Source organism: Arachis stenosperma, chromosome 10, assembly GCF_014773155.1.
Source record: "Arachis stenosperma cultivar V10309 chromosome 10, arast.V10309.gnm1.PFL2, whole genome shotgun sequence".
In the NCBI taxonomy this organism is placed as follows: domain Eukaryota; kingdom Viridiplantae; phylum Streptophyta; class Magnoliopsida; order Fabales; family Fabaceae; genus Arachis; species Arachis stenosperma.
This window is the reverse complement of record NC_080386.1, coordinates 6,111,780-6,134,289: the sequence shown is the minus strand read 5'-3', so window position 1 is coordinate 6,134,289 and position 22,510 is coordinate 6,111,780. Positions and strand designations below refer to the sequence as shown.

Here is a 22,510-nt window from a genome sequence, read left to right as displayed (position 1 = left end):
AGTTTTGGCCCTTAGCCAAATAATTATGTATGTAGTAAAAGTGTAATAATGGAGTTGATCGGATCCTTATCCTCATCCTCCACGTGTCTAGATCTTAGTAGTCTGTTTAAAGTTGTTTGTCCTCATATATTATTGTAGTAGGAGATAAGATTACTTGCTAAAATTCTCTCTCTCTCTCTCTCTCTCTCTCTCTCTCTCTCTCTCTCTCTCTCTCTCTCTCTCTCTCAAAACTTGATTCTTTAGTATGCCTATCTTTGCTTTTTAGTTTCACGTATGCTCTAGGCTTGTCTCTTGTCTAAGAATCCTGCCTACTAGAAATAAAACTTTCATTAGATCCTTGGGAATTTCTAGTGTTGGAAAAGAAAAGAACACTAGAACTTCAGGATGTTTTGTTAAGAGTTCCATTGACGACCTCTGTTTTGAAACTATTACAGCTCTGTATGAAAATAGTTGCAAAACATCTATAAATATAGATTTTTTTTTTATGAGTACGCCTGGATCCACCCCTGTGATAAAAAATAATAGAGAAGTGGCTGAATAGTCACGGTAGTTAGATCATAAAACTCTAATATCATATTATGAAATTACTTCTTTTAAAAATTTAAACAGATAAAAAAAATTAATAAATAATTATATCGCTAACTATAAAATACTTGCATTAACCACATTATCAATACTATTTTTAGACATATACATTTGATAATTCTACCACATTCAAATTTTTTCAGCCTCAAACAAAATTTGGTAACAAATACAAAATTTTACTAAAAAAAAGTTTAATTACTTTGTTGGTCTTTATAGTTTCGCCAAATTTTTAATTGGGTCCCTATATTTTTTTTCTTTTAATTGAGTACTTGCACAAAAAAAAATTTTAATTGAGTCCCTAAATTTTTTTTTTTAATTTGGGTCCCTGCACCAATTTTTTTTTTTACTTGGATCCCTATACAATTAAACTAATTACTGTTAAGAAGGACCTAGTTAAAAAAAAATTGGTACAGAGACCAAAGTAAAAGAAAAAAATATGATAATCTAATTGAAAATTTCTCAAAATTATAAGGACAAATAGAATAATTCGACCTAAAAAAAATAGCAAAATGACTCGAGTGATTTTTGAGAAAAACAATAGAAAAAGGGCTGCCTGTTGAGGCTTTAGTAATAATAATTGGAAGATGTATAATACTTTTTACGTCTTAAAGTAACGATTTGATTTGAGACAATTACCTAATTTCCATACATATAATCGTCAATCCAAAACCGGGGGCCAAATTGCACTTTACTCTGATACCAGTTATTCAAAATGTATCTTATGTCATTTGACAAAGTTTATTGCGATTGTGTGTGAGCCACTTTTGTTTGATCTTATCTCGTATTTTGGAAGAACGTAACAGGATTTTCTACAATTCCAAATTAAAATTAAGGGGATAACCTATGATATTTTTTTTCTCATATATGCTTGCAATTTGCACATGACTACTACATATCTGTGCTTAGTTATATTGTGTTTGGGAAAGAAATAATTTCTCTATATATTTCCACATCCTACGATTGAAGAAGACTCTACAACTTCCTATTTTCTTTGTTTTAAGTTTTTAACTACAAAAATTCATATATAATAATTATTCATATAACATAATATGAAATACTTTTTTAAGTATTGAAAATTGTGATCTTCTCTTGCATGAAAGGATTTGTCAGCGTACCATTACATTACTCGTTAATCGTCATCATCATAAATACCACCTTATGATGGATCAGTATGATGGCATCTAAATCCAAAGCAGAAAAATGAATTACAAGTTAACTACAGGATCTAAGTAAGCCCGAATAATTATACATATATGCCCTTGAAAAAAATCATCATTATACAAACAGCTAAATGTGACAAAGCTGATTTAGACACTGATTAGGTGTTACCTCCTACGGTCTTCTTTCCCACTCCAGTAGAAGAGTCTTCTAGACAAACGTGTTTCTCAGTCTTTAGTGGTGAATTGATCAGTGACCCATGTATCTATCATCAATTGAATAAAGAAAATGAAGCAAGGATCAAACAATCATTTAAACATGTATAGAATTAAAGAGAGCATACCGTGGCACTGGATTTGGAAGGTATAGTATCATAAGGATGCGACATTGATTGATCATGGGGTCTGTGAAACAGTAAGTGTGCTATAGATCGATCAATGGGGTTTGTGTCAGTTTCCATATCCATGAATCCCATACACCTGAATGAAGTTGCAGGTTATACTTATCAAGAAGATTAAATAGCATTATATTTCTGCAATAAATTAAAAAAGTTTGTTTAACAGTACTTTCTATGCACTGACATAGTGACATTAAGTACTTATAACTATGAGCAATAAAACTGAAGTGAAGACAGCAACCAATACCTGCTACCATTATGTGGCACCATTGATTTGCATGCTAGGCACAATTTGGTTCTAATATCCAACTGCAGCCAAGCAAAATTTTGTTACCGAAGTAAATTATAATCAATGAAACTGATGAACTTGCAGTAATAATTATAAATAGATAACAATTTTAGCATTAAAGCTTTACATCTTGAAACCTTCAGCCTTTTACTTACCAAATAATTAAAAAGGAAAAGAAAGAATATCACGCACATGCCTTAAAAACACTGATGGCAGTGCCAAACTTCAAAGAGTCACTAGACCTTGAAGATAATGCCACCCACAAAAAGGATAGATAGACCTACCAGGGAGGAGAGACTATTTCTTCCTGATTTACATATGGAACAAAGCCCACAATATGCCACAAATTTATTACTTTGACATTTCACCAGGAAGCATCTTAATTTATGTAACTTGGACATTTAAATAAGTTTACATTACATCATCTTTTTGCCTTAGAATTATGCATACGTAACCAAAATCAAAAGTCATCTTTAAGCTAAACTGGAGTAGGGTGCAATGTTGAGGTAATCACACTCTTTTCTTAAGATTAAAAATCCAAGAATAAACAGGATCAAACTAGGACACCAAAGAAGATTCCAATACCTGATCCATGACCTGTTGCAGCTGGCAAAAGCTGTTTGCTTCAAGTGAGTTGCTGTTCAGTGCAGAGCTCATGGATGAGCTTTCCTGCACAGTTGATGAGTCTATTTCTGGAGAAAACCCTATGCGTACTCCATGAACTTCACTGTGGCCTTCATTTTCATTTTCAAACTGATTATCTACCTTCTGAGCTGAACCTGGACCACAAAATGGCATTTCTCTTGGCACACCGTCACTTTTGACACTCCTAGATAACGTGTGTTTATCATGGCAGGGATACAACTTTTCTCCTTTTTCATCTGATTTCAAGGTAGCAGCTTCCAAAGAATGACCATGAGAACTCTCCATGTTTGAGGCACAAGATGATTCTTTAAGAGAAGCTGATGGATGCTCACTTTGCTTGGATCTTGATTTAGAAAAAGTCGGAAAGAGGGAAGTGTGATTTGGAGTTTGACTCAAGTCTAGGTGCATTAATGGAATTTGTGTCTGCATGCAACCTAAAGGATCAGAATCTGAGCTCAACTTTTGTTTCTGGATGCTATCAACAGAAGTGATCCCACTGGAAGAGGCTCCAAAGTGTTGATGTATATCTTCATACTGCTCCAGAGGAGTATATTGATGCATGGAATCATCATTTTCTAGGTAACTATTTTTTTGTCTTCCTGCTAACGACTTTGCCATCTTCCTCTGCAACATTATACATAGTGACTTTTTGTCATACACTAATGAATAAACAATTCATCCCAGTTTATAGGTTCTCCCTAATAAAACAGAGTATGCATTCAGAACCTATTGGAAAATGGAAACCGTATAAATCCAACATTTACCCAGAAAATGACAGTTAAGACTACTGGTCTTTCCAATTGTGTGTTACAATAAAAGAAAAGTTCAATTTTCCATCATCAAAAAAAATGGTGAAACAGTAACCAACCTTTTCTTTTGGCACCAAGTCAGCTGTATTGCTGGATTTCTTTCCTGATTCATTGAAACTCGTAGGAGGGATGCCATTATCATCAACATCCATTTGAGACCTAACTTTTCTATCAGCAGAAGATAATATTTTGTTGGAATCATTGATTGGAAGACCTTTAATATCTTCCTTGGAACCCATATCATAGTCAGACATACTTTTCAATGGACTTATTTCTGCACATGAAAATTTGAAGTCAGACTTCAAAGCATCATCAGAACCTTCAGCGTCACGAGAAGACGATAGCCAGCAGAACTCCTCTTCATTATTGAGACTTCCCATTCCAAAAGTTAAATCATAATTCCTGCGATATAAAAATGATATTAAGATATTTATATGACAGGCGCAATACATTGATCGGCATTTCACATCAAATGGAAGATTAGAAGATTTGTGTCAAACAGAAGAGTTTCCTACAACATTCTGTCAACATCTTCAAAGTTCTCTATATCCAGCCACCCATCACTATCAAGAAAACTGAATTCGTTATCATCTTGAGACATCTGATTAATTGGATATTGACTAACAGTACCATCTTCAACAACAGACTTGTCTCTCAGGAGAGTGTCATCAGTACAAAGCTCATCACCACCACAATCCATATTGCTGCTCTTGAAACAGTGACCAGACATGTCAGTATCATCTGATGTTAACCTTTTCAATTCTACATATGAGTCACTGTCACAAGAAAACACACCCTCAGGTGTGTGAGACCATGAACCCTTTTCCAGCATCCTTTATTTGTGGGTTGGATTTCTCAAGTACAGTTTCTCTTTATCCTGCGTACCACGGTTATTCACAAAGTCACTACTATTTAATACCATACAACCCCAACTAATTTCTTGCAGCTATGATGCTCCATTACATCAAATCCATCCCATGCGTTATTTTGAAGCTGCAAAACAAAGAGGTATTTAGACAATAAATAATCATAACCCAGCAAAAATAACATTATGAATCCACAACACATCATCAAACCTAATCATGAGAGAAGTAGCAAATGTGCTCCATCTACCCCCCCCCCCCCCCCCCCTTTTCTTCCCCCACCAAAATCACAAAATGCAACCCAAACGTTGTTCAATTACTCATTTAAAAGAAAAAGGAGGACTCACTTTACCTGTCATTCCAAGAACCAAAATGAAATCAAACCTAATCATGAGAGAAGTAGCAAATGTGCTCCATCTACCCCCCCCCCCCCCCCCCCCCCCCCCCCCTTTTCTTCCCCCACCAAAATCACAAAATGCAACCCAAACGTTGTTCAATTACTCATTTAAAAGAAAAAGGAGGACTCACTTTACCTGTCATTCCAAGAACCAAAATGAACCTTAATGAAGCTTAACTTAGGCCTGACCAGTTAACAACGATTCTTACAAGGTCAATCTCTTGATGCAAATAAAATATGGAGACATGGAAAGCAGGCAGCAAGGTACAAAGGCATACAAATTAATGTTTTAGTTTTACCATTCAATGACTTGTGTAGAACGGTGACAAAGCAACAGCTACCACCAACCAACAAGTATGATTTCAAGAGCAGTATTTCTGGAGTCTTATCAATAACTACAAGCCATTGCTTCATCACTAGCTCTTTTTGGACTTGGATAGCACAACACCCTAAATAAGATTATGCTACAGACGAAAAGTGGATTTGTGTATAAAAGTAAAATTCAATTGGAAATAAACTGTACTGCAAAGAAAACATCTAATTAAGTCCAAATAATGATATCATCAATAACATTACAGAGTTGTTCATATTATTTGAATAATGAGGGCACATTCTTCTGCTATCTGTCACACCAAGATCTGCCACCGAACATTAGTCATAATATGGGTTTCATGTCACATGTCCTCCAGCTTACATGAACTGCTCAAAGTGACTTCACTACTTTAGAATTACGATTATATAGAAATGAAAAATTATAGGGAACATTTTTAAAGATATGACATCACAGGACTACCCTAGGAGGAAACTCATTCTAATGACTACTATCACACGAAATCAAAAAAAGCCTCTAATTATGCCTAAGAATCAGCCAAAACAGTGTGATTCTCTCAATGATGCAGTTTCCAAGATGAGAATCTCTTGGATGATTTTGAACAAAAGGCACTTATGTTCAGTAAAGAAAAGTGTGGTCACACTAAATCATGATTATAAATGCAGATAGAGCAACCAAAGTGGTTTTACAACAATTTAACAGGGTAATAACTTACAACAAATAACCATGTAATATAATCAAAATCCAAAGAAAAGAAGGCAAGGAATCAGCTCATGTGATTAAAGTGACTCAATTCTTTACTAACCGCGGAAATGATTAACTAAAGTCATAGATATTATGAACAGAATCACAGAACAGAGCCCTACTTCACTAAGCTTATTCAGTCTGAACTCATTCATCAATTCACTATATTAAGAAAGAACAGGATGAATTAACTAGCAAAATCCAAAACAATAATAAGAGTGGCAGCAATTGAACCATTGACACATGCATCGAAGCAAATACATAAGAAAAGAGAAAGTGAAGTTACCGTAAGGAGAAATGAGGAGATGAAAAGAGAGGTTGAGGAAGGTGAAGAGAAGGGAGAGTAAGCGATTCAAAGATTCTTATTACAGAATGACGCTTTGTTCCACAAGCTTCGTTCCTATCCAACTTGCACTCCACAACTTTTCTGTTTTGCAAGTTGGGAGAGGAGGGGATCACGCAGGAAGGGACACGTGGCAGGGTAGATGGATATCGGATCTAGTTCGTGGACGGGAGCCTGGGTTCTCAAGATCCGATCACTTACTGCGTTTTAATTGGTCCAACTCTTTTAAACGCTGCGTTTCGATTAAAACACATTGCTTCCTTTTTTTCTTTAAATTTTATTTTTCTTAATAGTATATTGCCACTTGGCTAGTTGCTTAACACTTGCCTTTCCTTCTTCCAAGTGGGATATCATAATCATTCACTAGTCATCTCCGCCACTTTTTAATTTAAATATGGAAACAAAGTGGAGTTAGACTCGGATATAGGAATACAGGTGCTTCACAGCTATGTGGTGTCAGTGGAATAGAACTTGGACCATGTGAGTTCTCCATTAGTAAAAAAATTGAAAATAATAAACAACTCAAAGGGTCCGTTTTCTAGCTTCTGAAATTCATATTTGCCCAACCACAAGTCGGACCATGCGATTTCTTAACCAAAATTTTAAAATTAAACAACTCGCATGGTCAGATTTGTATACTCCGAGTTTTTTCAATTTTTTTAAACATAAATCGGACCCTCCGATTTGTGTACTCTGAATTTTTTCTCATAATTTTAAAAAACATAAAAAATTACCATGTTAAAGTGTATCACTCATTTTACTTCCATATCAAAATTTTTTAACCTCATCTCCGCTGGTATTGACAAAAATTTTAAAAAAAAAAATCATTTTTACCATTAATAATAAGAAACTTAGTATACTATAATCATGCAAAAAATTAAGATTAGAAACCTTTAGAATATCATTTCCGACCATAAAAAATTTGATAGTTAATAATTCTCACAAAAGATGGCATGTAAAGTAACAAGAAGATTTAATAAAAAAATAGATTAACTCGATAAAATTATCTAAAACGTTTAATGAAATTATCCAACAAATTATCTATTTTGGCTAATTTTGTCAAAGTAATTCTATTTTCAATGAATATCAACTTAATTTACATCTTTTAAAGTTAAATTTGTCCACAATCAAATTTTTATAATAAAAATTGATAATATATTTTAACTTTTATATAATCACAATAATTAGTATGGAAAAGCCTAGAGAGCCAGCAATTTTATTGAATTTTGGCCAGCATGTAACCAGCAGAGAAAGGTGAGCCATTAGATGAAATCTCACACCATCAAATTATCATTGATGGCTAGTCGATGGCTAACAATCATAAAAATTGATGGCCCCTAACATTGCTCAAAAATGAATTAGTTGAGATTATATATAATAAAGTATTTTTTTAAAAAAAGTTATATAGCAGTCCTTCCTATATCTGCATTATATAAAGAATATAGTATAAAAGTATGAATGTACAAGCTTATATGTTTAAACATATTATTATCAAAATAATAAAACAATACATTATTTCTATAAAAAATAAATAAAAAACAACATAAACCATCCCATAAGCACCTCTTGTCTTCTAAGATTGATAACTGTTCCTATCAGTTTAAAAAACCACTATATGTACAGATAAGAAAATTGTTGCAGAACATCACCTCCATAAGTAGTAAACGAATATGAATATGTAATGAGAGTCTAAATTCTAAAACAAGGAAGAAAACAAGGAACTATGTATCTCATAAGAAAACTACAGCGTCATATACTAAAGACTGGAAGTATATTCATATAATAACCGCCAAAAAATATATAAGTATATATATGATCAGAGCAAACGTCCTATACACTTTAGTACTTTACATTCTCAGTCAATGAGAATACCATAATTAACAGGATGATAATAATATCCAAATAGTAGTTCAGAATCTGGTCAACAAAATGGTACATGTCTAATATTCAAATGAGAACAAAACTACCTTATATTTTGAAGATATTAGATTAGATGAGTATATATATATAGATAGATTGATAACTACATTGATCTTCTTTCTTTCTTTCTTTCAAAATGTAGGACAACAGATAACACTTGCTGCTAAGGAGAGAATATACATCATTTCTTCAAAAGCTTCTGTGAGAAAATCTTCTTGGAATATGGGCTATTTCTTGAAATTGCTTTGTAGGACTCAACTGCTTCAACTAGTAAATTATGCACATAGCCCTGGTTGAAAGTTGAAACGAGAAAAAGAAAACAAAAAGGAAAATGTCACAAAACTATGTGAAAATCATTGGGTGCACTTCTTATAAGTAGAAGGCAGCAGCAATGAATGAAAAGGAGGAATAAAGTGGCTATGTTATGTACCTCGGAATAACGCAGAGCTGACTGAATGACATAATTGGCGTGAGGATCTTGAAGTAACTGTTCGAAGCAAGGCGCGCAGAGCAGTTCGCAAATGATTCTAGCCCGATTCTCATCATTGAATACAGCAAGACATTTTTCAACCACATGGCTACTGAACTTCTGCATTGACATGTACACATAATTACCTTCGAATTGCATGTTCATGGTTGATGTCGCAGATGGAGTCCTTAAGTCCAAGATAAATTGTACGACGTAGTTTCTGCAGAAGGCAAAAGGAATCAAGAGACTAGAGATTGGAACAACAAAAAGGTATGAAAATTGTATGGACAAATACTGAAAAGATGCAGAAAAAATAGTATCAGACTTGTTTCAAGAAAAGCACATCTTCTAGTCACCGATAAAATTGTTTGAAAATCTCTCTACCAATTACCATAGAAATTTCATTAGAGCTAAGACTATTTGCTTGGGGAAAAGAAAAGAAGATAACATTCTTAAAACAAGGAGTATCTGTTAAGGGTTTTTATGTGCTAGAGTGAGAAGTACAGTTCCACTAGTTACCCGTATTGATGTTGCGCTAGAAGAAGAGCGTTTGCAGATATTTCTGCAATTAGTTTCTCTCTATGCTCCCCATTTGAATGACCAATGCATCTTTGTAAAACACAACATCCGTGTTGATGAGTTGCAATGTCAACACAGTACTTTGCAGCGGCGACAAATATAAACTGCTCAATGCAATAAATGAAATAGAGAAAGAGCAATTACCATACTGCAATGGAATTTTGAGAGAGACAAAATGCAGAAAAGACCTAATCATTTTATACACACTGATTTTTTAAAAAGTAGTACAAAGTGACAAAATTAACTGCTAGTCAAGAAAATGCCAATGAATTTGACCTGCCAATCCAATATGACATGGTTTAGTCACTTATGTATTACTTTAGACTATTCCCTTCTCTGCACCAGAAAAAATTGTAGTTTATGTGAAATAAAACATTCCACATGCTTACATACAAAGACATCTGATCACAATATCAAGTAATAACAGAGGCCGGCCATGGACGTGAACTTGGAACGGCTATTTGCCCAATAGTGAAGTTTGAATATATGGTGTCAAAAATTAAATTCCTATCTACAGAACCCTGGCTGAAAATAAATCCAAATATTTAAGTTACATTGACATTATAGAATTATATAAATTGCATAGAAGATAAGTTTGAGATAAATATGGCTCAAACCGATTTAGCAAAGCTACATATCTGCCATTCAAACAGAAAAGCACATTGCCAAAATACATCCATGTCATGTATCTTTTCAAATTTAAAATTTTTTAAACAATGCAGGCAAACTTGGTAGAGAGGTGCAATAAAACTGATTAGCTGTTAGAACATCATGATACAGATTTTAGCGTTTAAGGAATATGAGAAACAAACATTGAGAAGTTGAGAACAGAATGAGACAATGGGAACACAATGAACTGCTATTTCACATAAGATGACCATTAATCATCTATCATGGATATATCGAATAGTTCATAGAAATATAGCAAGACTGAAAAGAGCAGAAAGATTAACATGCACCCATAACAACTTCATGTTTGAGACTATTTTACCATCTATATACACAGAAGATTTAAATATTGTAGGCATCATACCTTGTTATCTTCATTGCTAAGGAATTGCAAACAATGCTGAACAACATGGTTTCCATTAAGATCTTTGATGAGAGCCAAGAATCCCGGTTCAAGGGCAGATACAACCAAAGAAATTTGCCTTCTAGTTTTGAGAGTCTCAATCAGCTTCTGTACAACACGAGTGCTGACACAAGAAAGGGAAAATAAGTAAAGTCAAAGTCCACAACACAATGAAAATAATATCTCAATACTTGCATAAGTTGCAAGATTACCCATGAGTGTTCAATGAGATTCTGACAAGCTGCCCCGGCTCCATAGTAACCTTGAGTATGATCTGCATCCTTTGTTCTTCGTTACAGACATCCAATAACTTCTGCATGAGGTAATTTCCAAAAGAATTCATCATAAGTTCAGCTACATGATCAACAATCTCGTTAAATATCACTTGAACATCTTCTGCCAAACCCTCTTCAAACACTCTTTGCAAGAATCTACAACCATGTTGATCTTTGGCAATTAAATATATGTACCCTCGAACTTCTGCTAGGGAATTATACTTGGATTCCAAAGAGAATGGACCATGAATCCCATGACTCCTAGGAGTCTCATAAGTTCCTAAACCATGGCACTGAATCTCTAGCTCCGACCTCTGTAGATGTTTGGTGAAATTACTTTCACGCACAGCACCCTGACATCTTGACCGATTCAAACCCCTACTAGCAACATAGTTAGAACCTTCACCTTGAATGATGAAGCTTCCCTCACTAATAATAGTATCTAAACTTCCATGTGCTAATCTAGCATTTGTAAGTGGCACAGCTCTTACATTAGACATAGGAGGGTTATAATGCAATGACCCACTAACACTTCTATAAGGACTTAAATTAGTACATAGGGGAGAATCAGGTGCTCTTGGCATGCCCCTTTCCTCCATTATATTAGTTCCATAATTTCGTGCATAGAACAAATCATCAACCATTGGATTTCTGCTTAAAGAAGCAGCAAGCTCTGCTTCCATACTTCCTCTGCCACAGTTCCCATTTCTCATCTGCCTCACATGCCTTGGAGAGCCCATCGAACCATGAGAACCATTCGATTGAGGAATCATATTGCCATGCCACCTAGGACACTGTTGTGATCCAAATAAGTTAGCAATGTTACAATCCTGGTTTAATCCTAACAATGCTGTTTTTGTTTCAGCAGCACAATGAGATCCATCACTAACAGGCCATTGAAATCGAAGTAACCCTCTCCTAAAATCATAACGATCCCCATGCTCTCCGTGAACATTCACAGAATTGTTTCCTCCACTCAAAGAATAATAATCAGGAAATGCAAGGCCATTAGGATTCTCTTGTTGATTTCCAATATACATTTTACTCAAATTGGCACATAGGCCTAGTTCATCAATATCACTGCCCTTCTTCCTCATAGCCACAGCTGAATCAGGTGCCTTCGAATCCAACCAGATGGTGTTAGGGTTAGGGCAAGGCATGGTGGATGTAAGGTCCTCCAATGGAGGTGGTGTTGGTGATCCAACAACGGAGAAAAAGCTTGAGGAAGAACCATCAGATTGAAGAGATAAACCACTAACAGGGGATGATGAAGCACATCGATACTTAATCTGAGCAAAAGTGTCATCATAATCAACATCATAACCCATGACACCATGACCATGATCGTGATCATGCTCATCATCACCAGCATGACGGTAATGATGAATGAGATTGTTTGATGTTGCAAGAGGGATCTCATTCAGCAACATTTCTAGCTCTCCAGCATCATCCTTCACTGTCTTTTTCCCCATTACAACAACGACGACGCTTTCAGACACCAACAAATACAAACAACTGAAGGAGGAGGAAAAAGAGAAGACGCTAGAACCCCAGAATCAGAAGAAGAAAAATAATCGGAAACGCAATAACTCGTTTAAGAGAGGCTAAAATAAGAGAATCTCACTAGAGATAAACCGTTTGAGTGATTGATGAACGATCAAAGGTGGTGTCTTAAGTTGAAGGGAATTCAGATTGCATTTGCATTAACATTTGGGTTTTGATCTTTTCCTGAGCGAAGTTTGACGAAGCATGCAAGTGCTAAAGGTTCAGATATGGTTGTTACGTTGCACGGTGTAGAGTATAAATTAAACTCTTTGTAGTTTGGAGTTTCTCACGCCATTGAAGCTGGAACGAGAAGAAGATGATGAAGAAGAAGGTGAAGAAGAAGAAGAGTCACTCTGCTCTCTAGTTTCTACTCTATTTTTCTTTTTTTTTTTGAAATTAAATATTTATATTTATATATTATTATAAAAATAAAAACAAAAGAGAAGAGAGAGAGAGTGTGTGTACTGGTAGCAGCAGAAGAAGAAAACAAATCACGCTATAGCGCCTGTATCTTCTTTCGTACTCTTCTACGCTTAGCTTTTTCGGTGATTTGCTATTGGAAAATGATATTTGAATTCTTGTTTGGCAAGGAAGGGAATGAGGGGAGAAAATCTTAACCGAGAGTCTTCGTATCTTTCTCTGTAATTACTACTTGCTAATTAGCGTGTGTTTTAGCACTTGTAAAACTGGAATTTGTATTAAAAATAAATAAATTAAAAAAATATATTTTATTATCATGATTTTTCTTTCCATTGCTTTGGTATGTTTGTTGATTTCCCCTTATAACTGACCATGGCACCATGCACATGTATTTGGGCCACAATTCATTTTGCCTTTTTGGTACTTACTACTTAAATACCTCTATAAAGATGTTTTGGTGTGATAACAATAAGATGAACCTACTACAAAAACAAAGTAGGGTGCTAATGTGCTATACATACCCATTTTTCTTTCAAAAAGAAAATATAAATAACAATTTTGTGACGTGGGAATGATACCTACAAATAAATGCCACATTTTAATCATTCTAATGGTTGATTTAAGAGGAGGCTTCCCAATGTGGGGTTTTCACCATACTCAACCTCTCCATTGCTTTTGCTAGAAACTAAAGTGATTAGCGACCCAAAAAGGAAAAAAGGTGAGTGATTAAAGACCATATTCATATTTATTTGTTATTTGGATGAAAATGGTGAGAGGGCCAAATAGTAATCTTAATTAATCATTTAATCTCTTTAAGGACATCGTTGGTATTTGGTAATTTGGAAAGGTCAAATTATGTGCATACTTTTGGCCCAAAATGGAATTAACATGGCAACGTCCGAATATGGTTAGATGATGGGTTGCTTAGTGGGAAAGCGAGAAACCAATTGGGCCCACATGTGGGCCTTGCTGTGCCCACAGTTTCAGAATTGGCCCACCCACTCCTTGTGCAACATTAGTATTCCTCCTATCAGATATTAACACGTGGAACCTAATGTACCAGCTTATAGGCTTCTAGCTCTTGGAACTAGGATTTTCATTTCCAACTTCCAAGTCTAATCAAAGTAATGATACGTTGAAAAGTATTTTTTAATAAAAGATGAATGTTGTTGTTTTTATAATAATAAAAAATAAAAAATAAAAATATTATGCATAATATGTATCTTTTAAAAAAATTAGTTATAATTTATAATTTTAATTTTCACCTCACTTTATTTTTTTATTAAAAAATTATCATATATTTATATCTCTTTAAGCACAATTTTTATATCGTGATAAATATCTTTTAAAGTGAATGTTAATGAATTCTAAAAAAATTAAGGGTTTGTTTAAGAGACTTTAAGACCCAATTTGGATAAATAGTTTAATTAAGTTCTTTTTAAAAAAATAGTTTAAATAATAAATGACTATAATAAAGTAACTTATAAATAAGTTATTTTGTATTTGAATTTTTAATTTTAAAAGTGTTTAAAAATAACTTTTTTGAACTTTTGCTTTATGAAAAGTAATAGTATTAATGTCTGGCGCAATTTTCAAAACCAAATTGCGACTCTCTAAGAAGCTATTTAGGAGCTTATAGAGAAATTAAAAAAAATGACTTCTCTCATAATACTACTACTTTTTACCACATTTTTATAAAATAAGCATTTTTAGAACTAAAAATTCAAATACAAAATAACTTATTTATAAGTTACTTTTAATATAGTCATTTATTATTTAAGCTATTTTTTTCAAAAAAAAAAGTTTAATTAATCTGTTTACCTAAATTGAAAAATATTTTTTAAACTCTAAAATATAAATTTTAAATTTAAATTTTAAATTATAAATTTTAATTTCTAAACTTTAAAATTTAAATTCTAAATTTAAAATAATTTAATATAATATAAAGATTATATTGATGACAATGTAATTTATTTGAATTCAACATTTTCTCGTCATAACTTACGAGTAAACTAATTGTAGCATAGTGGTTCATGATTGTAGCTCATCACAGCTATAGCATAACATGTCCCAACTCATTAAAAATCTATATAGTTTTCAAGCCAGGCTTTTTTTTTTGGTATTATAGTACAAGTAGTATTTTTTAATAATGTAAAATTTTAGTGTATTTTTATTTTGTATAAATACTATAAATTTGAAGATTAAATTTATAGTTATTTTTTTAATTTACAAATCTAAGAGTCAGATCTATATTTTAATACTAAAAAATTTTTTGAATAAACAAATTAGACCCTTTAATTTGGATTTTTGAATTTTTTTATTTTTATTTAAAATCGACTCTTAATTTTTTATTTCTACCCAAAGTCAAATCTCAGTTTTTTACTTCTATCCAAAATCTGACCCATAATTTTTTACTTCCACTCAAATTTGAGTTTTCGATTTATAGTTTTTAATTTAAAAAAAATTATCTTTATATTCATAAAAAACACACAAACTTTTCATAACTATAACTATGTATAACACAATCTTCCAATGTATTACCAAAAAATTTAGCCTCCGAGCCACTGGTTGTTACGTTGATGGCACACCCTATAATAAGAGTCACAAATGATTTATACAAAAAAAAAAAGGGTAAAAAATCCAAATGAACTAAGGGGAGGTCATTTTTATTCAAATCCGCCAAAACAAATTTTGATACATCAATCCATCAGAACACATTTTTATATAATTCGAATCAATAGGATTCGAATTAGCTTTGCACATAATTCGAATTGATTCAATTCGAATTATGACCAAATACTCTATTATTTTAAACAGATTTAATATTATTTTACTATTAAATCTAATTTAAATAATTAATAAGAAACTTTTATATTAATAATTATTAATAGATCAATTTTATTTATGTACTAAAATAAAATATTATATTAATTTTTAAATATACTAGTTATTATGTCACATTTAACTTTGAAATAACACTAAATTCATTTAAAATTGAAAAAAAAATTTAAATATTAAAAATTAAATTAAAATTTAATTTAAATATTAAAATTATTAGAATTTTACAGGGAATTCAATTTAAATATTAATTTAATTTAATTTAATTCGAACTCCTTTTATATAGGGAATTCACTTGTAATTCGAATTAACTCGACTCGAACTCCCCTAAGCCACGTACTCCATGTAATTCGAATTGATATAATTCGAACCTTGCATGCCTAATTCGAATCTAATTGATTCGAACTACGTGAGAAGAGTATTTGGTCATAATTCGAATTGAATCAATTCGAATTATGTGCAAAGCTAATTCGAATCCTATTGATTCGAATTATATAAAAATGTGTTCTGGTGGATTGATGTATCAAAATTTGTTTTGGCGGATTTAGGTAAAAATGAGCTCCCCTTGGCTTATTTGGGTTTTTTACCCAAAAAAAATATTGTTTTTGTCATGTTTAGAGTAAGTCTTATCTGTATCTCTAACATTTAAATCGTTCTATTTATATCTCTAACATTTGTAAAAGTAATTCAATATTATCCTAACGTCAATTACACATAATGAGCTTTAGTTTGAGTTATAAAAATATTTTCTTAAAATTAGAAATACAAATATTTGGAAAATAACCGATGATCCACTCTGAAAAATAGTTCATCAAAAGTTGAAACTAATCTTTGCAACATTGACATAATTGACTTTTTTAGGTACAAAATTGAACCTAAACACAAATAATGAGTACAATATTAAAATCGAACACATTCAAGTAAGACCTAATTGAGAATGAATATATTCAAGTAAGAATAATTGAAAAATACAATCTGATTTGTTAATATAATTGACGGCAAATAACATTGAACCATTTTTATAAACGTTAGGGATATAATAGAATGATTTAAACGTTAGGGATACAAATAGGACTTATCCCAAATATTGGGGACAAAAACGATATTTTACTCAAAAAAAAGATAAAATAGCCTACTTTATATGGACTATTTTTTTTGTAATGGATTAAAAATGCGTGTTTTGCATAAATATAGAGAATTAATGTATTTCTTATAAATATGGAGTTTTTTTTTTTAAGATGTGTTTTGCATAAATATAGAGAATTAATGTATTTCTTATAAATATGGAGTTTTTTTTTTAAGATGGTCAGATTTTAGATAGAGTAGAAAAATGAGAGTCAGCTTTTGGGTAGGAGTAGAAAATTGAGGATGAATTTATGATAAAAACACAAAATAAATAAATAAATAAATAAACCTAAATCGAAAGATCCAATTTGTATGTCCCAAAATGTTTTTAATATTAAAGCACAAATCTAAGGCTCATCCTTAAATGCTCCTTGCTAAGTATGGAGTGCTGCACACCTTGTAAATTTGTTAAATCTAAACTCTTCATTTATTATATTTTATTTGAATGGTCTGGATTTAAAAAGGTAACCTGTTAATCAGGTTAATTATTTTTTTTTACAAATTTTAAATTTTTTTGGCAAATCTCAAATATTGGGATGAAGTTCAAAATAAAAAATTAGTATATAAATATTAAAAACAATATGTCTGTACAAAAAAAAAGTTATTGGACTTTAGAATTAAAATAAATAATACATAAAAAATAAGTTAAAAATTTATGTACTAAATCCAAAAAAAGATATATTAGAATCTTAAAAAAAATAATATTAAATATATATTATGTATATAATATTAAAATTTAAATAAATTTTGTTTTGTATGAAATAAAATATAATATTAAATATAAATACAATGATAAAAAAATTGTGTTATAAATTTTGTTTTGTATGAAATAAAAATTTTTCTTAGTTTTATATCTGTAATATTTTATACCAATTAGCTTCAGAATTTAATTATTTTTTGAATAAATTAATAAAAAATAATACAAATAATTGTTTAAATATAATTGTATTTTAATTTTTCATTCTATTGCGTACACGTTGAGGTTAATTTGAAATAAAAGATAATGGACTTGTTGTAACTGCCATGCATATTGTGCTTTGACTGCGTCGTCATCTTAGAATCATGCGCCTTCATGGAAACCGGGATTCTTCTACAGGATCCGTTTTGCGTTTGGAGTTAGCTAACCAGCAGTGGCGACAGACATGCATCTTCCTTTTCTATAGCAGCAATTTTTCAGACTTTGATGGTCATTTATGGTAGAAGTGGAATAGGGTGGGTTCAAGAGCGTCAAAATCTATAGCTAGCTAAAACGATAGTGGAAGCACCTGCCATCAAACAAAACAGTAAAAATATTTGAAGACATCACATCGACAATAACCGAGTAATAGAGGAATTAGTCTTTTTGTTAGTGCTGGTTTGTTTGTTCAGCCCATGACAAAAAAAATAATAACAATAATAAATAAATTAAATTTACCTGATAACTTTTGATAGTAGGTTAACTTTTAAGGAGTGCTGCACTCCCTACTTTATCTGGAGTGCACTAGCTTTCGCCCAAATCCAAAGATTAAATTTGTAATTTTGTTTTTAAAAAAATAAAAATTTCTTAAATTTGTGGTATTTATACAAAGAAAAATATATTAATTATCCATAATTCTATATTATTAGAAAACACTAGGCGTACTCCAACACAAAAAATAAAAAGTGTACTTTATGTGAGGAGTTTCATGTTGCCATAAGTTGTTTAACGTAAGGCCAAATGTTATAGGAGTAATAACTTGGTAATGGCAATGCAAGAAGCAACACTTTGATAGGCAAACAAAATCTCTTTAACCAGTTCTCTAAATAACAACAATCTCCTCAATACGTCATCTTAGCTCTACACACCCCCTAAACTACAATACCTAACTCCCAACTTTTCCACCATCAACATCCTAACTTTGGACATCTCTAACTTCAAACCACATTTATAATAATTGAAGTTAATAGTTAAATTAGTTTATAACAGATAATTTATTCTTTTAAATTTATACTTAAAAGATTTTATTAATTAAATTGATCATTTAAAAATTATTAATTAATCATTTTTATCTTTTAATTATTCACTCAATAATTTTTGTCAACAATTAATAACATGAAATATTAACTCAGATCATACATGACATCTAAAATATCTAATTAAACATTGAATAAATATATTTATAAAAATTTATTAATTTAGTGTTGTTAGATTATATTAGGATTATGATTTATAGAATTGAAAAATTTGACTAAATTAATAGATTTTTATAAACATATTTATTTAGCATCTAATTAGACATATTAGATGTCATGTATGTTATTAGTTAACATTTTATATTACCAATTATAGACGAAAACTATTAATTAAATGGTAGAAAAACAAAAATAATTAATTTATAATATCTAAAAAACTAATTTAATTGATCAAAAATTTTAAAGACGAATTTGGAGAACTAACTCATCTTTTAGGAACTAATTCCACGATTAACTCATAATAATTGATAGTCAAGCTTTATTCATTTCATGAAATCAGTGTCACCTCTCCAATAACTAAGATTAATGGAATTATACATACCTTTCTTAAATACTTCGGATTGTTAGAGTAAGAAGATGAATATAATGTTAGTTTTAACTTAACCAATGTCATTTTCAGATTCAGTGCCTTAGCTTGCATGCAGTGCTTTATGTTAGATGCAATTATATAAATTATACACTTTTATAAATATAATTATAATTTTTACTCAAATGATAAACGCTTGATTTAACAACAAATATGACAAAAATTAAAGAGAAACCACCCACAAATAGAGGATTCTAGGAAAGGATTTGAACCCCAAAAGAAGTCATCAACATGTCCACACATCTGAAAAGTATACGAATTATAGAGTTAAGATGTAACGATTTAATAAGTGAATCACGAACGCGTAACCACCAGTGATTTTATGATAATAATAAGAGTAAATGTCCTTTTTAGTTTCTAATCATTTGTTCGATGGACTTTTCACCTCGAAAAAATTTAAAATCTCAAATCAGTCTCTATCTATTTTGATATGTACGGTTCAGTCTCTATCTATTTTGAGTAAATGTCTTTTTCGACCCCTAACTATGGTCTGAAACGTACATATATCAAAATAAATAGAAATCGATTTGGGGTTATAAATTTTTTAAGAGGTAAAAAATCCATCGAACAAATAATTAAAGACTGAAAGAATATTTACTCTACTAATAATAACAGTAGAATAACCTAAAATAAACCATTTTTTAACTCATAAATATAGAAAAATTTTTAAGTATATCAATATAATGGTGTTTCAGTAATTTTTAATCATTAATCTTAATTATAAAAATATATATATAATATATAATTAAGAGGGACGGTTAAAATTTTTTAAAATACTGAAATATACTTAAAAACTTTCCATAAATATTTTGTTTTTTAATATTTTTTAATATGTTAATTGATAATTACTTGTATTACACTCAAAGAAGTAAACCTTAAAATGGTCAACCCAACTAAAAAACAAAATGGATGTTTATTTTTCTGTTGGCATTTTGGTTGTGAAGATAGAACGAATGTTTGAATAAACTGAATTATGTCCCTATCGACTATCCAGCACTATATATATATATATATATATATATATATATATATATATATATATATATATATATATATATACCCAGTAAAAGGAGTAGCACATATAATTTGTGAGAGTAAAAAGTAGAGATGTGGAGTAGGTAGGGATAAATTTTGGTACTTATTTCATCCCATTTTATTATCAGTCACACTTTGTTTCACTTCTATAATTCTATTTGTGGTGTTGAAAAGTTCTACTATAAAGTCTAACCTACTCTGGCTCGGTATTTGACAAATACTATTTGTTTCCTAACTCGCCTTTTTATAGGATAGAGAAATATTTATTGTTTTTAACTATTATCTAATCATTAATTTAAATTTTTTATTTAATAATTTAATAATATATTTTATTCTATAATTTTAATTATTGATGATAAAAAAAATAAAATTTGATCATTTTTTAATATATTTTTTATTATTGTAGTTTAATTTAATAAAATTTGATAAAAAATACTAAAAAATCACCAATATTTATTATTTTTTTGCAATAATTAGCTATAATGTTAAGAAGTGTAAGCTAAAAATGCATTATTGGACTACTAGACAAAAGTTATGGGACTAATAACTAAAAATATTAACAAAAAAACAATAAATTCTACTAATTTTTAATTTTTTTTCAATCTAATATGTAACATTAAAATATAAAAAATGTTAGAGGATAATCAAATTTTATTATTTTTTGTCATTATTTTAAACTATCAATCTAATTCCTTTAGTTTAGTACTTTAACAATTATGGATGGCAAACAGGCACGTCCGCTCCGCCAACCGCCTATTAAGGCCGTCATAAATTTTTACCTTGTCCTCGCTTAAGAACGGATTATATATTTTTTAAGAATACTAATGTCTTTATAATTCTAAATATCTAATAAACATAAGAGTTAAGTACGATTTTGATTCCTAAAATATAAGCTTAATTTTTTTTTTTTTTGCATATAAAAACTGAACAATTTATATATTTTTTGAGAGAATCGAAGAAGAACCCAAACTTGTTTTTGGATACTACGAACCCAAACCTTTTGGTGAAAGAACCGAAACAATTTTATTTTTTGGACTTTACCCAAAGGCTACGCCAGAGTCCAGAGATACTCATTTACCAAAAACAAAAACGTCCAGAGACACTCCTTATTTAATTTCCATTTTCCTATCCACTACATACTTGAAAAGGCAGCGAAAATAAATGATCATTGTATTTTTCTTCGTATAATTACCAATGATTGTGTTAAAATATCTGATAGGAAATGAGACAATTTGACCTTAAATCTAGGATCTTGTACTGTACGAAGGATTATAATATTCATTAAAAGTAATAAAGTGCATACTCTTTGCCTGGTAAATGTAAATATCAGAAAATGACGTTTCTGTTCTTTTGTTTTTGTTTTTTAATGTACTGAGATTGGAAATTAATTGTTTATAGTATAATTCAATTTTAGGTCTGATTGAAGAAAATATTATACGCTAAGAGAAAACATAGAAATTTATTTAATAACGATATATATAATTGTTTTAATTTATTTATGAACATCCGCCATCAAAGTAATAGTTGTGTGAGTTCCATTTCCTTCTTAAGAATTGAGGCACATAAGACAATATCAACTGTGAAATTATCTACTTATAGTGAAGATATATTTATTATTTGAAGATCCCATATACTGTATATACAGATTGATCTCTGCTGGTTATTATTGCATTATTGCATGCAATAATATATAACTATATAATAATAGACATTCATGCATTGACTGGAAAAAGGTTCAAAAAGGTCTGAAGATATTTATCTTGAATTGCCATCAGATATGGCATCGCCTTCAACGAGTATGACAATTTCAGAACCATTTCATCTTTTGGTAGGTAAAATGTAGTAATAAGTTTTTTTTAATTTATTTATATAACTATTAACAATACATTAATCTTCAAAATGCTTATTTGATAAAAAGCATTTTAGAAAAGTATGTCATTTTTTATAGGGCACCTATGAAATCAGCTGGCCCAATTCACAAGTGTCACACAAAATTTAGTCCATAAATGGCGTTCTTCCAAATGATATGGGTATGAAATCAACTATGTTAAATATACATTAAAATTAAATTTTAATCTTGTTTTTATATAAGA

The 22,510-nt window shown here is 30.7% G+C and overlaps 2 protein-coding genes across 2 annotated transcripts; both read right to left on the bottom strand.

Moving 5' to 3' along the window:
* Positions 1-1,642: 1,642 nt before the first annotated feature.
* LOC130955207 (protein LNK1-like) lies at positions 1,643-6,627 on the bottom strand. Its single transcript, XM_057882027.1, has 8 exons — positions 6,505-6,627; positions 5,280-5,842; positions 4,399-4,876; positions 3,943-4,285; positions 3,015-3,698; positions 2,388-2,449; positions 2,087-2,222; positions 1,643-2,008 (listed from the first exon to the last, which is right to left on the bottom strand). Exons 3-8 carry the CDS (start codon positions 4,713-4,715, stop codon positions 1,904-1,906), a joined length of 1,647 nt encoding a protein of 548 aa, XP_057738010.1. The 5' UTR covers positions 4,716-4,876; positions 5,280-5,842; positions 6,505-6,627; the 3' UTR covers positions 1,643-1,903.
* A 1,770-nt stretch (positions 6,628-8,397) lies between these two features.
* Positions 8,398-12,786, bottom strand: LOC130956501 (mRNA-binding protein puf3-like). The gene is made up of 5 exons (XM_057883553.1): positions 10,814-12,786; positions 10,563-10,725; positions 9,470-9,633; positions 8,912-9,170; positions 8,398-8,770 (listed from the first exon to the last, which is right to left on the bottom strand). Exons 1-5 carry the CDS (start codon positions 12,346-12,348, stop codon positions 8,663-8,665), a joined length of 2,229 nt encoding a protein of 742 aa, XP_057739536.1. The 5' UTR covers positions 12,349-12,786; the 3' UTR covers positions 8,398-8,662.
* Positions 12,787-22,510: the final 9,724 nt, after the last annotated feature.

Coding starts and splice junctions, on each gene's coding strand:
- LOC130956501 (XM_057883553.1), bottom strand. CDS start 12,348: ATGGGGAAAAAGACAGTGAAGGATGATGCTGGAGAGCTAGAAATGTTG. Junction 9,634..10,562: donor TTAGCAATGAAGATAACAAG/GTATGATGCCTA, acceptor TGCATTGAGCAG/TTTATATTTGTCGCCGCTGC. Junction 8,771..8,911: donor CAGCTCTGCGTTATTCCGAG/GTACATAACATA, acceptor ACTTTCAACCAG/GGCTATGTGCATAATTTACT.
- LOC130955207 (XM_057882027.1), bottom strand. CDS start 4,715: ATGCTGGAAAAGGGTTCATGGTCTCACACACCTGAGGGTGTGTTTTCT. Junction 4,286..4,398: donor GAAGATGTTGACAGAATGTT/GTAGGAAACTCT, acceptor TTTATATCGCAG/GAATTATGATTTAACTTTTG. Junction 3,699..3,942: donor ACTTGGTGCCAAAAGAAAAG/GTTGGTTACTGT, acceptor ATAATGTTGCAG/AGGAAGATGGCAAAGTCGTT.